This window comes from Aotus nancymaae, unplaced genomic scaffold (genome assembly GCF_030222135.1).
Source record: "Aotus nancymaae isolate 86718 unplaced genomic scaffold, 86718_ANA_hifiasm-v0.15.2.pri h1tg000040l, whole genome shotgun sequence".
NCBI classification, from domain to species: Eukaryota; Metazoa; Chordata; class Mammalia; order Primates; family Aotidae; genus Aotus; species Aotus nancymaae.
This window is the reverse complement of record NW_026988454.1, coordinates 120,929,109-120,944,255: the sequence shown is the minus strand read 5'-3', so window position 1 is coordinate 120,944,255 and position 15,147 is coordinate 120,929,109. Positions and strand designations below refer to the sequence as shown.

General features: G+C 41.6%; 1 protein-coding gene across 10 annotated transcripts in view; it reads left to right on the top strand.

The window, feature by feature from the left end:
• The first annotated feature begins 376 nt into the window (after positions 1-376).
• Positions 377-15,147, top strand: part of LOC105714599 (adenylate cyclase type 10-like) — a 44,848-nt gene continuing 30,077 nt past the window's right edge. For 3 of the 10 annotated variants that reach the window (XM_012448588.3, XM_064361066.1, XM_064361067.1), the window contains exons 1-8: positions 644-1,475; positions 5,126-5,164; positions 5,968-6,111; positions 8,081-8,286; positions 8,545-8,635; positions 8,725-8,813; positions 9,441-9,632; positions 10,312-10,433. In XM_012448588.3, coding sequence (XP_012304011.2) covers positions 1,385-1,475; positions 5,126-5,164; positions 5,968-6,111; positions 8,081-8,286; positions 8,545-8,635; positions 8,725-8,813; positions 9,441-9,632; positions 10,312-10,433 — 974 coding nt within the window. In that variant the 5' untranslated portion in view covers positions 644-1,384. Of the gene's footprint in view, positions 517-643; positions 1,476-5,125; positions 5,165-5,967; positions 6,112-8,080; positions 8,287-8,544; positions 8,636-8,724; positions 8,814-9,440; positions 9,669-10,311; positions 10,434-15,147 lie in introns of those variants that run through there. The other 7 variants (XM_012448596.3, XM_012448597.3, XM_012448587.2 and 4 more) reach the window with 6 other exon arrangements.

The following is a 15,147-nucleotide window of genomic DNA, read 5'->3' as shown; positions in this document are numbered from 1 at the left end:
ACTTGCCGTTACCAAATTCAGAGATGACCCAAGATTCTACTCTGTGGTATGGAAGAAAGACCTCGATATGTATCTCATCAGCGGCTTTATCGTAGGAGCGTCTTCACCTCCCCTGTTTCCAGGAGATTAGAAAAGACAGCGTTGCTCCTTTGAAAACGCCGACTGCCGCATCTCCAGTGCCTTCTCCCCGCGGAAGTCGGCCTGGCGAAGGCTGCTGGAAGCTGGTGGGGCGGGGACTGCGGCCACTTCCGATTGGCATTGCTCTAAGGAAGCCTGTGCCGATTGGTAGGCGGGAGGGCCCCAGCAGAGCCTGCGGTGCGGATTGGCTGCTACACGGCTGGACCCTGTTTCCGGTTCCTAGGCAGGCAATCATGGTGACCGGCGAGCTGCCTCTGTGGCCGGTGGAGGCCCGCTTGGCGGCGCTGCTTCCCGACCTTCTGGTCTTTCGGAAACCGCGGGGATCGGAACCTGAGGTCGCCACGGCCCAGGGCGTCCTCCTAGGCGTCCATGTGACGGGTGAGGGCGAGGGCCGGCACTTCAGTCTCCTGGCCTGCCGGAGAGGCGGCCGTTGGGCCTAAGCTGCAACGGTTACAGGCCTGGCCTCCCGCGAGCTAAGGCAGTTTAATTTCGTGCCGCGGCTTCTACAGGAAACTTTGAGGGTCTTCGTTTTAGCGTGGGAGGACACCTTGTGGGATGAACCAGCTTAGCCCTTGAGTTCGCCTCAAAGGTGGTGAAATTGAAAGTCAGAGAGAGGAGAGGATTTTTACAGGACCACGCGGCGGGCTTTGAATCTGTTTCTCCCAACCCCGAGCATTTTCCATTAAGTGTTGTTTCAGACAATTATTTTATTCGTTCATTCATTCTTGGCGTCCATAAGCACGTGCCCGCTGTTGTTCTAGGTTGTGGCGATCTAGCAGCCACTTCTGAGAGTCGCTCATTTAAACAAATACTTACTCTGTGTTAGGGATATGAAGATGGGTAATACCAGGTGCCTGTCTTCACCGTGTGAGTTCTACATGAAGCTTAAATCCATTTCCCTTGTCAGTCGTTCTCTATCCAGACATGAGGAGGAATTCTATGGCTTCCCATAACCAGGCAACCTAAGAGAGTGGAGGAAAGAGCTGGCTCCAGATGAAAAGGGCACTGTTTCCAGCTCCTGGAAGCAGAGAAGGTGGTCCTCTAGATTCCCCAGTGGCCCCGGCAACCAGCCTGGCCACGAATAGTTTCTAAGTTACACCATGTTAATGGATAAAGGAATTACTCAGCTTGAAGGGATCTGTTTCCTTTGCACTAGCCAGATGTGTGGGGAGAAAGGGGCCAAAGAGTTTAGGATTTTCAGTTAACATGGTGACTTCTGCTTTGTTGGTCAGGGTTTACGGCATTAATGGACAGGTTCAGCCTGACCTGCAAGTCGGAACGTGACATGGACAAACTGGCCTACATCTTCAGTTATTACATTAGTGACATCGTGGAGCGTGAGTGATCATTGTAGGGTAACAAGATGTGGTGCTGGGCTCCTGGGGGTTTATAAAAGAAGGGGGCCAGAAGTACTTTAAAACAGGTACTAAAGGGTCATTCCTTTAGCAGCATTCATCTTTGGTTTCTTAAAGTTGCCACTGAAAAGCTAGACCTTTGCCTATTATCTGCCATTCTACCTAGTTTCGCATTCTATTGACTCAATGTTCAAAGGTGGGGTGGGGGAGCTAATTTACTTTGCACATTTGTATTTTATTTCAAAATAAAGTATTCTTTAAGTTGTCTATTATTATAATAATGTATCTCAAGTGTGTATATAGACATAATTTATAAAACACTTTTTCATTCTAGTATTACATTTTGATCCAGTGAGGAAGGAATAGGTGTTTTCTTATGTTCTGTCATGTATTAAGTTTTTAGATATTTGTCAAATGTCCGATATCTGGAAAAAAAACTCAATTGTGCAGTGCACATGTTTTAAGTACCTACTCTGTGATAAGCACTGTAATAGGTAGGTGCAGGCGAGGCAAGAACCCACTCTTGAACTTTTTAGTCAGGCATAGCCAACAGAAATTATTCCGACTTTATTATGCCTTTTAGTACTTATGTAACAGTCTCATCGTTTACTGACAGTGCCCTATATGCTTCTGTCCAACATTCTGAGATTCACCAGAGTAATTACTTTGTGGCATCTCCATTAATAATTTCATTATTTGGCTCATCCCTTATCCTTAAGGAACACATATGAAAGGTCTTTTGCTTTTTCTCATCAGGTTTGGATGAAGGGGAAGATAGAAATTCTGTATTGTGTATGTACTCTAATACCAGCAACTGCTGGGTACTAGAAATACAGGGGAAAGTAAGACAGAGTATCTGCCCTCATGGAGTTTCCACTTTAGTGGGACAGACAATAAACACATTAATTGTAGCTTATACATTCTATTAAGGAAATAAACATAGTATAGTGGTAAAAAGAAACCACAAAATAATTTTAGGGTAGGGGAGTGTATGAGACAGGGTGGTCGTAGGAAGCTCCTCTGAGGAGGTATTATTATTATTATTTTTTTTGAGACAGAGTCTCACTCTGTCACCAGGCGCCAGGCTGGAGTGCAGTGGCACAATCTTGGCTCACTGCAACCTCCTCCTCCTGGGTTCAAACAGTTCTCCTGCCTCAGCCTCCCGAGTAGGTGGGACTACAGGCGCACGCCACCATGCCCAGCTAATTTTTGTATTTTTAGTAGAGACGGGGTTTCACCATGTTGGCCAGGATGGTCTCGATCTCTTGACCTCGTGATCCGCCCGCCTCGGCCTCCCAAAGTGCTGGGATTACAGGCTTGAGCCACTGTGCCCGGCCAAGCAGGTATTATTCAAGCTGACACATGGAGGATGAGGGGAATAGCTTGTGAAGAGCTAGGGGTAAAGCATTTCAGGCAGATTACTAAGTGCAAAGTTTCTGAGACAGGAGAGAGCTCAGCATGCTCTAGGAACTAACAGAAAGCCAGTGCAGCCAAAGCATAGCTGGCAGGATGAAGAGTGGTTTGAGGCAAGGTTGGGAGAAGGTAGCTGTGAGATCACCAAGCTCTGTACTCCATAGTAAAGAGTTGGAATTATATATTTCTGTATAAATGAAAACTGTAGAAAGGTCTAGCAGGAGAGTCATGATCTGATTAACACTTTAAAGCTGATTTTGGCTACCTTGTGGAGATTGAATGCTGGTGGAGAGTGAATAATAAGAATGGAAGCTGGAAGAGGCAATTGTTCTGGAGAGATGATGGAGATTTGGTCTAAGGCAGTGGTTGTCAACCTCAGCTGTGGTTGCCTGAGGAACTTTTTAATTGTCTTTAAAAAAAATTGTTTAATATTTATTTATTCATTTATTTAGAGATGAAGTCTCACTCTGTTGTGCAGGCTGGAGTGCAGTGGTGCGATCTCAGCTCACCACAACCTCCGCCTCCCAAGTTCAAGCGATTCCTGCCTCAGCCTCCTAAGTAGCTGGCATTGCAGGTAGATGCCACCACACCTGGCTAATTTTTGTATTTTTAGTAGAGACGGGGTTTCACCACATTGGTCAGGTTGGTCTCAAACTCCTGACCTTGTGATCCACCTGCCTCAGCCTCCCAAAGTGCTGGGATTACAGGTGTGCCACTGTGCCTGGCCTTTTTTTTTGGGTGGGGGGGACTGGGGTCTCAGTATGTTGCTCAGGTTTGTCTTGAACTCTTGAGCTTAAAATGTTCTTCTGCCTCAACCTCTCAAATAGCTGGGACTACAGGTACCGTACCACCTTGTCTAACTAAAAATCTTATGCCTGAGCTTCACCCCAGGCCATTTAAATCAGAATTTCTTTAGGTTGGCCCAGGAATAAGACATTTTAAAGTTTCATAGGCAATTCCAATGTGCAGTCAAGACTGGCGATTGTTGGTGTAGAGGTATGACAGTGGAGCTGCATGGGGTAGATTAACCTAAAATATATCTTACAGGTTCAACAGACAGGAGTTGCTAATAGATTGAATTTCAGTGGGAAGTGGTAAGAAAAGGACTCAGTGTTTTGGCTTTCATAAATGAATTGTCATTTACCAAGACAGAAAAGACTGAACATTGAGAAAGAAAATCAAGAGTTCTGTTTTGAGTATGTTGAGTTTAAGATGCCAATAAGTCATTCAGGTGAAGAATGACTCCATTTAAGTGGAGAATCCAGCTATGATTGAGCCTGGAGCTCAGAGAAAAGATCTCTGTTACAGAGATGAAACTGTGAGTTGATAGCATAAAGTAGGACTTAAAGTTAAGAACCAATTGAGTTCATGTTGGGAGACCATAAATAAAGAGAAAGAGCCTTTGGCTGAGGCTTGAGGAACTCCAGGGGAGGATTATGATGAGAGAGAAAGAACCTGCAAAAGAGACTGCAAAGCAGCCAGTGAGGTAAGATATTGTGATGTTCCTGAAGCCAGAGGAGAGGTAGTGTCTCTAGAAGAAAGCTGTGGTTAGCTAGGTTGAAAATGACAGCTATCAAGTACAGCAAGGTCAGAAAAGTATTGAATTTAGCAAGATTATTGCTGTTGATGAGCTTGATAATTTGAAGTGGTGGATGTGGAAGTCAGATTGGAGTAATCTGAGAAAAATAATCGCAGAGAAAACATTTAAAAGGAAGAGTAAATGGGAGGTGAGGAAAGTACGTATTGCCAACTTTTTTGAGATTAGGGGATTTTGTTTGTTTGTTGTGAATGTAGCAGGAAAAAAAATGGAGCTAATAGGCAGAAGGGAAGGTAGAGCCAAGAATATGTGGGTTATTTTTGTGTGTTTTGGTTTCATTTTCTAAACTATTGATGGGAATGTTTACTCAGTAGAGAGATTAGAAATGGCATGAAGTTCTCGAGAAGGTAAGAGGTGATAAGATTCCTATCAAAAAATGGGGTGGCTTTGAAGAGAACAGGAATACTTCCATTTTAGAAAAGATGTGTGTAGGTACAGATAGATTTGAGGGAGAAAATGAAACATAGGAAGAAGGAGCCCGAGTCTTGGAGTGACCAAATGGACAAGAAAGACATGAGGATAAACTCAGTAGGCCGTTCTTTTGACCATATATGATTCTGCCATGATCTGATTTATATCTGATTATGACTCATTTTCCTCTCTCTTCCTTGCTTGATTTCAGATGTGCTCTGTTTTGGAGGGGATATCCTAAATATCACAGGTATTTTTCAGTTTCTCTGAATACTTAAAAGACTGTGAGCGAGGAGGACTGTATTTAGGTGGAATTTGGCATATTTGTCTATTCAGCATTGTTTGATTAATAGGTACTGGACCCTGGGGATACAAAGATGAGGAAGCCTTAGTCTATGCCTCAAAGGATTCTCTAGTCTAATGGAAAAGCTTTGCCCAAATTAAGCTCTCACATGCTTTACATTTTTGTTTAGATTGAAGGACAGGAAAATAAGTGTATATGAAGCATTCTTGAGAAAACTAATGAGAAACTTGGCCATTAATAGCAGAAGCTAAGCATGAGATGGGGAGGAGTCAAGCATGTCATATCTGGAGAACTCAGGATCACTAACAGCTGTATGCCCCATGTTGGCCTGTCTTCCCATTTAAACATAATAAAACCAGCCATAAAATTAGATACAAACTTACTGCATTGGTTTAAAGGACATAAGTTAAAAAAAAAAAAAGAAAAGAAAAAAAATTAGATATGAACTTGAACCCACCTTTTATGAACCTTTTGCTAGTACCTCTTCTCCCCTGTTAGTATACTGGTGGAAGGAAAATTACCAAAAATATCCTTAGGATCATTTCAACTTCTACCTATGCACTGAGTGATTTTGAGGATCTGAAGCAGTATTTAACTTAGCATAATGTATACAGCAAAGAAACCTTGCCTGATAACTTACATGATACCCACACTGGGTCACGTTGATCTTCTGAATTATTGGGGACTTTACCCTGGACCAAGTAAGTCTAGATATTTGGTCCCCGTCAACTGATCCTGTATCTCTGCAGGGAACGTGCTTCTGGCACTCTGGAGAGTAGAACAAAACCAACTGAGTGACATCATTACCTTGGTGGCAAAATGCAGTCTGGAGATACAGGAGAAATTTGGGATCTATCATACCAGAGAAGGCCAGGACCTGCAGTTAAAGATAGGTAGTACCTCCTAAAAGAGTGATCCAGTTGGCGGGGGGCAGAGGGGAGAACTGACTATAAAAACCTCAAAAGATAAATGATAAACTGGAAAAAAATATTTGCAATTCATATAAACAAAGGGTAAATTGCTCTGCTAGGGAAAGAGCACCTAGAAATCAAGAAAAGAATAATACTCTGTAAGAGAAAAATGGACAAAGGGCATGAGTAAATTATATATAGACAAGGAAATGCGTGTCTTTTAGCATGTGAAAAGATGATCAACATTCATAATAAGAAAAATGCCAATTGGAAGTACATTGACTACCTGTCTTACCTATAGATAGGCAAAACTTCAGATGCTGGATAACATACTCTTTGGTGAGTCTATGAGGAATGAGCTTTTTCATACTGTGAGTGAACAATGGTATAAGGGTGATTCGGCAATCTTTATTATATTTATTTTTATTGTTTTTATTATTGTTTTTGTCAACAAAAAATAAACCATATATATATTAAAAAGTCTTGTTTTCAAAAGTCTTGTTTTCACTTACGTACCACCTATACTATTGACCCTTACAAATGCATTATTCCTTAACCTGGCAATCCTGGACATTTATCCTATAGGTATACCTGCACGCATCTGAAATGTTGCATGTGCAAGGTTATTGATTGTAATATGGTTTGTAATTTTTAAAAAATTGAAAATTTATCTATAGGAAACTGGTTAAGTAAAAAATATGTATACTCAATAAGATTATCTGCAACTTTTAAAAAACAAGATGTCTTGATATGGCAATATCTCCAAGATATAGTAAGTAAAAAAAAGTAAGATGCAAAACAGCATGTTTAGTATGCTACCATTTGTGTATGGAGGAAAAATAAGAATTTTTTAAATTTGTTTATATCTGTATAAAGAAACAGTGGAAAAATATATAAGAAACTAATAAAATTACTAATATCAGGAAAATAGTAAAGATGTGCATGTAGGTAGAAACCAGATTTTAAAATATACTTTAATATAGTTTACTTTTTGAAATGTGTTATTGCTTGACATAATCAAAAATATAATACGATATAATAAAAATTTAAAAGCTGCATACAGAGGCCAAAGTTTCCCCAATGGCAGAGTCAGGATTGGAGGGGAAACTCAATACACAAAGCTCCTTCACAAGTGTTCAGAAACGTCTTTTAAGGGCAAAAGTTGGCTCCAGCTATTATGTTTTGAGGAGCAGTGGTAAAGAATTATATTCTATGTTATATGGCACCTCTTTTGTCCTGCCATCTTTTTTATCTCTTTTGGTTTTTGTTTTATTAAGGATAATTGATGCTATACATTGGCATATTTATACACTTTTGAAACCATCACCACAATAAAGATAATGAACATATTTATCACTCAAAAAGTCTCCTTGTGCCCCTATATACACCCTTTCTTCCACTACTCCCCTCCTCCATCTCCAGACAGACAAAATGTCCATCTCCAGGTGTATTATATAAGAGAAGGAAATATAGTGGAAGCTACCCCACCCCCTGAGGCAGTCTCGCTCTGTACCCCAGGCTGGCATGCAGTGGCGTGATCTCAGCTCACTGCAACCTCCGCTTCCTGAGTTCAAGTGATTCTCCTGCCTCAACCTCCTGAGTAGCTGGGATTACAGGCACCCACCACCACGTCCAGCTAATTTTTTTTTTTTTTTTTTGTATTTTTGATAGAGGTGGGGTTTCACCACGTTGGTCAGGCTGGTCTCAAACTCCTGACCTCGTGATCTATCTGCCTCAGCCTCCCAACATGTTGGGATTACAGGCGTGAGCCTCTGCACCCAGCTGGAAGGTATTATTTTTAAAGGTTAGCTCACCTAAGACTTCTGCAGCTGAGGGCAATAACAAGATTGGCATGATACATAGAGCCATGTGGGGATTCCATATCCTTCCTGTTGCATAGTTTCCCAACTGAGTTTGGCTCTTCTCCATTTATCTCATTTTTTCTGGATAGGTCTGTCTGCAGGTCAGATTTCCCAGGTTATTTTTGGAGATGAGCGGCAGCAATACCTCTTGGTGACTGGGCGGGATGTAGACGACGTCCAGTTAGCTCAGCGTTTGGCTCAGGCAAATGAGATTGTCTTGTCCTGGAACTGCTGGATGCTCTGCGAGCAGTATATGTTTGAAGTGGAAGTCATGAGGGAGGATGAAGCTGTGAAGGTAGGAGGCTAGCCTCATCTATTCACATACTGAAAATGCCTTCCTACTACACAGGGCAGTCATCTGGCAGGGTTCACATATTGCCTGACTAAACCAACAACCACTGGAACTCAATTTAGGAGGGAGGTTGGGAATATTCTCCTATGAAGGTAGATGAAGTAGAACAGTGAGGCTGGGGAGATAAAAGGCAAATAACAGGAGTAGAATCCTCAGCCTTTCTTGTGTGGGGCACAGAATTAAGCCATTTCCTTTCTGTAGTTAAGAGATATGCGGATTATTGACCCATTTGATTTCAATGAGCATTTTGACAAGTGCCTCGATTATCTGCCACATTACCGTACAAGTGCTGGTAAGTTACTTTGTCCTTTCTACCTAAACCCAAAATTTTAAACATTCATTCTCTACATGGCCAGGGACATTTTGTTTTTCTTTTCTCAGAGACTCTAAGAACTGCACTGGAATTGGATCTACACTCTGAACTTGACCAAACATTGCGGAAGCACGTAATGAAAAACCTTTTGAAAAAGGTTATTTTCTAGTTCTTGAATCCTTGTGTAGTCTCTCTTTCTCTGTGTGTGTGCGTGTGTGTGTGTGCATGTGTGCATGCAAACAGGTGTACAACTATAAGTGACAAGTTTTTTGTATTTATTCGGTTCGTCTCCAGCTCCCCATTGTAATTCCAGCAGATTTACGCATCTGTGCCAATATAATACTATGGTGAACATGTCTTAAACCTTTAGCTAGATTTCTCAGTCTTAGAAAGTAGAAGCCATATTTGCTTTTTAGTTTGTTCTTCAGCAATTTAGTATACTGTAAGCAGGGTATAGAGTGTATATTTGGTAAATGTAAGTTGACCGTATATGAATATATGTGAATTCCTTAGTAAGAGATGTAATGACTAGTGGGTGTGTCAAATTAACTCTTAGAGAGTAAATCTTGATAGATTTTATCAGTGAATTCTGCCTAAAGTCAACAAACAGTTCTAATCCAAGTGCATTGGTTTGTATATCTTCTATACTGAATTTTGTTTTAAGTTTTTGACTGAGGCCCATAAGTTATTTTCTCATACATACCATGAAATACATAATTAAAATGCCTGAACATGATACTGATAGTTGAAAATACAGGCAAGGTAACTCAATATGTCTTTACAGATCGATGAAGGCCAGCCTGTAGAGTATGTGTCTGAATTCCGTACGGTGACTCTGGTTTTGGTCAGCCTAGAGTTCTGCAAGACAGCGTGGATGTTACATTTGTGTCATCTTATCCAGGAGGCTGCCTTATACATCTCCACAGTCATTGAGAAAGGGCGTGGTCAGCTAAGTCGTATCTTTATGCTTGAGAAAGTAAGTACAAGGAAACTTGACCCATCAGCATGAAAGGTGAGTGAGGAGTAATGGTCTTTTATGACCAGTTGATCTCCCACATAACACAAGTCTAAGTCAAATTTTCTGCTACTTATTTTGTAACAAGCTATATTACATTAAAACTTCAGCTAATGTTAATTAAGGAATGGGATGTTTTTGTTAATTTAATTTTCAGCCTTACTGAGGGTTACTCTCCATGTCATTTTTTATTGAATTCTTGTTGAAGAATCCTTGTGAAAGCATAAAGAATGTTTTTCTGGTTCTATTAGTAAAGTAAATGTAATCAAGTCTTTCTCAGATAATTAAGGATCTTGGAAAAAAGCAGAGTCTTAATACTTGACATTAAAGGTGAAGAAAATATGAGCAGATAGACTTAAGGTATATACTAGAAATTAAATTTTTGAAATGTTCTTGATAGCAGTTTTTCTTGTGTTTTAAATTTCAGTTCCTTGAATAGTTAGTTAAGTCAAGATTTATAAAAATGTCTATGTTGTGGCCCAGAGTTTCCATTTTATGAATCATGCAGAATCCTTTATTTCCAACAGAAGAATGTTCAAGGATAGGGTCTGGGTTCATTCTGGGGAGCTGGTGTAGTTCAGGCAAGTCATATTCCTTCCCTAGGTAAACATCTCATTTCTTTGTTTATCATCTATCCCAGCGCTGCATGTTCCTCTGTGTTTTTGGCCTTCCTGGTGATAAGAAGCCAGATGAGTGTGCACATGCCCTGGAGAACTCCTTCAGCATCTTCAGCTTCTGCTGGGAGAATCTTGCTGAGACCAAGTGAGGAGGAAGGTGGGGCAGAGAGGAGCTTCTCAGGCCACAAGGGGCTCTTCAGGCAGGGTAGGAGGCAGTAACAAGTGGCAGGGTTCTAGTAGTCCAGAATCTGCCTAATGGGGAGGGAACATGCTAAGGAAAGTGAGCAAACAAGATCTATTAAGAAATCACTAGATTGAGATCCAAGATGGCCGCTTAGGAGGAACTCGGGAATGCAGCTCCGAGAGAAAGCACAGAGGGTGAGTGGACGCCGTATTTCCAGACTGATTTTTACTGCCCACAGAACAGGAGATTCACACGCAGAGAAGCCACACGGGTCGCCAGCGCCGCTGGCGCCGCTGGCTTGAACGGCGCAGCCGCTGGGCCGGCACCCTGAGGCAACGGCTCACTGTATAAAGTGAGAGAGTCTGAGTCCCCTATAAGCCAGCAAGGGGAGCTGAAACGGGGAGCCAGGCCAGCGCCACGAATCTCAGAGCCGCGGCTTTAGCCAACGCAGCGGCTCCGGAGGCAGATCGGATGAGACGGTGTCCCCTCTTACCCAGCAAGAAGACCTGAAACACAACTGAAACCGGGACGGTCCAGCTCTGTGGAGGAGGGGCGTTCTCCACAGGCACCCTGCTGTTCTGTACCAAGGCAATCCGCCACTACAGAGACTCCGTCACTACAGGGGCGGGCCAACATAGCGGAAGCAGTTCTAACTACACCCAGAAGTTCACACGGAAGCTGGGTGGAGCCCACAGCAGCTTAGCGAAGCCTCTGCAACCTGAGTGTGACTAGGCTGCCACCTTGTGGGCAGGGAAAACAGCAACCGCACAGGGGAACATCAGAAAACAGTAACTCCCTGGGACAGAACACCTCGGGGGAAGAGCAGGGGGTTTATGAGTTCTGCCATAGCAGACTTAAAATTACCAAAATCAGAAAGACAACAACTACAAAGTCAGCAGGTGGAAAAATCCACAAAGATGGGAAGAAACCAGCGCAAAAAGGATGAAAACACCCAAAACCAGAACACTTCTCCTCCTACAAGGGATCACAACTCCCCACCAGCAAGGGAACAAGACTGGACGGAGAATGAGTGTGATGAAATGACAGAATCAGCTTTCAGAAAGTGGATAATAAGAAACTTCCGTGAGCTAAAAGAACATGTTCTAACCCAATGCAAAGAAACTAAGAACCTTGAAAAAAGACTTGACGAAATGCTAACAAGAATGGACAACTTAGAGAGGAATATGAGCGAATTGATGGAGCTGAAAAACACAACACGAGAACTTCGTGAAGCATGCACAAGTTTCAACAGCCGAATTGACCAAGCAGAAGAAAGGATATCAGAGGTCGAAGATCAACTCAATGAAATAAAACGAGAAGGCAAGATTAGAGAAAACAGGGTAAAAAGGAATGAACAAAGTCAACAAGAAATATGGGACTATGTGAAAAGACCTAATCTACGTTTGATAGGTGTACCTGAATGTGACGAAGAGAATGCATCCAAGCTGGAAAATACTCTTCAGGATATTATCCAGGAAAACTTCCCCAACCTAACAAGGCAGGCCGAGATTCAAGTCCAGGAAATACAGAGAACACCACAAAGATACTCCTCTAGAAGAGCAACCCCAAGACACATAATCATCAGATTCACCAGGGTTGAAATGAAGGAGAAAATACTAAGGGCAGCCAGAGAGAAAGGTCGGGTTACCCACAAAGGGAAGCCCATCAGACTCACTGCAGATCTCTCAGCAGAAACCCTACAGGCCAGAAGAGAGTGGGGGCCGATATTCAACATCCTTAAGGAAAAGAACTTTCAACCCAGAATTTCGTATCCAGCCAAACTAAGCTTCATAAGTGAAGGAAAAATAAAATCCTTTGTGAACAAGCAAGAACTCAGAGAGTTCATCACCACCAGACCAGCTCTACAAGAGCTCCTGAAGGAGGCACTACACATAGAAAAGAACAACCAGTACCAGCCACTCCAAAAACACACGAAAAGGTAAAGAGCATCAACACAATGAAGAATCTGCATCAACCAAAGGGCAAAACAGCCACCTAGCACCAAAATGACAGGATTGAATTCACACATAACAATATTAACCCTAAATGTAAACGGACTAAATGCCCCAATCAAAAGACACAGACTGGCAAATTGGATAAAAAGCCAAAACCCATCAGTGTGCTGTATCCAGGAAACCCATCTCGCATGCAAGGATACACAAAGGCTCAAAATAAAGGGATGGAGGAAGATTTACCAAGCAAATGGAGAGCAAAAAAAAGCAGGAGTTGCAATTCTCATCTCTGATAAAATAGACTTTAAAGCAACAAAGATCAAAAGAGACAAAGAAGGACATTACATAATGGTAAAAGGATCAATGCAGCAAGAAGAGCTAACGATCCTAAATATATATGCACCTAATACAGGAGCACCCAGATACATAAGGCAAGTTCTTAAAGACTTACAAAGAGACTTAGACTCCCACACAATAATAGTGGGAGACTTCAACACACCACTGTCAATATTAGACAGATCAACGAGACAGAAAATTAACAAGGATATCCAGGACTTGAACTCAGACCTGGAACAAGCAAACCTAATAGACATTTACAGAACTCTCCACCCCAAATCCACAGAATATACATTCTTCTCAGCACCACATCACACCTACTCTAAAATTGACCACATAATTGGAAGTAAATCACTCCTCAGCAAATGCAAAAGAACGGAAACCATAACAAACAGTCTCTCAGACCACAGTGCAATCAAGTTAGAACTCAGAATTCAGAAACCAACCCAGAACCGCACAGCCTCATGGAAAATGAACAACTTTCTCCTGAATGTTGACTGGATAAACAATGAAATGAAGGCAGAAATAAAGACGTTCTTCGAAACCAACGAGAATGAAGACACCACATACCAGAATCTCTGGGACACATTTAAAGCAGTCTCTAGAGGAAAATATATAGCAATAAGTGCCCACATGAGAAGAAAGGAGAGATCTAAAATTGACACCCTATCGTCAAAATTGAAAGAGCTAGAGGAGCAAGAACAAAAAAACTCAAAACCTAGCAGAAGACAAGAAATAACTAAGATCAAAGCAGAATTGAAGGAGATAGAGACACGAAAAACCCTTCAAAAAATCAATAAATCCAGGAGCTGGTTTTTTGAAAAGATCAACAAAATAGACAGACCACTAGCCAGACTAATAAAAAAGAAAAGAGAGAATAACCAAATAGATGCAATAAAAAATGACAAAGGCGATATCACCACAGATTCCACAGAAATTCAAACCATCATCAGAGATTATTACAAACAACTCTATGCACATAAATTAGAAAACCTGGAGGAAATGGATAAATTCCTGGACAGCTGCCTCCTGCCAAGCCTAAACCAGGAAGAAGTCGAAACCCTGAATAGACCAATAACAAGGTCTGAAGTCGAGGCAGCAATTAAGAGCCTACCACCCAAAAAAAGCCCAGGCCCAGATGGGTTCACAGCCGAATTCTACCAGACATACAAAGAGGAACTGATACCATTCCTACTGAAACTATTCCAAATAATCCAAAAAGAGGGAATCCTTCCCAAATCATTTTATGAGACCAACATCATCCTAATACCAAAACCTGGCAGAGACTCAACAAGAAAAGAAAACTACAGGCCAATATCCATGATGAACATAGATGCAAAAATCTTCAATAAAATAATGGCAAGCCGATTACAACAGCACATCAAAAAGCTTATCCACCATGATCAAGTAGGATTCATCCCGGGGATGCAAGGCTGGTTCAATATACGCAAGTCTATAAATGTAATTCACCACATAAACAGAACCAAAGACAAAAACCACATGATTATCTCAATTGATGCAGAGAAGGCCTTCGACAAAATTCAACAGCCCTTTATGCTAAAAACCCTCAATAAACTAGGTATCGATGGAACATATCTCAAAATAATAAAAGCTATTTACGACAAACCGACAGCCAATATCATACTGAACGGGCAAAAACTGGAAGCATTCCCTTTGAAATCTGGCACTAGACAAGGATGCCCTCTCTCACCACTCCTATTCAATATAGTACTGGAAGTTCTAGCCAGAGCAATCAGGCAAGAAAAAGAAATAAAGGGTATTCAATTAGGAAAGGAGGAAGTCAAATTGTCTCTATTTGCAGACGACATGATTGTATATCTAGAAGACCCCCTCATCTCAGCCCAAAAGCTCCTGAAACTGATAAGCAACTTCAGCAAAGTCTCAGGATACAAAATCAATGTGCAAAAATCACAAGCGTTCCTATACACCAATAACAGACTTAAAGAGAGCCAAATCAAGAACGAACTGCCATTCACAATCGCTACAAAGAGAATAAAATACCTAGGAATACAACTAACAAGGAACGTAAAGGACCTCTTCAAGGAGAACTACAAATCACTGCTCAACGAAATAAGAGAGGACACAAACAGATGGAGAAACATTCCATGTTCATGGTTAGGAAGAATTAATATCGTGAAAATGGCCATACTGCCCAAAGTAATATACAGATTCAATGCTATCCCCATCAAGCTACCAATGACCTTCTTCACAGAACTGGAAAAAACCACCTTAAACTTCATATGGAACCAAAAGAGAGCCCGCATAGCCAAGTCAATTCTAAGCAAAAAGAACAAAGCAGGAGGCATCACACTACCAGACATCAAACTCTACTACAAGGCTACAGTAATCAAAACAGCATGGTACTG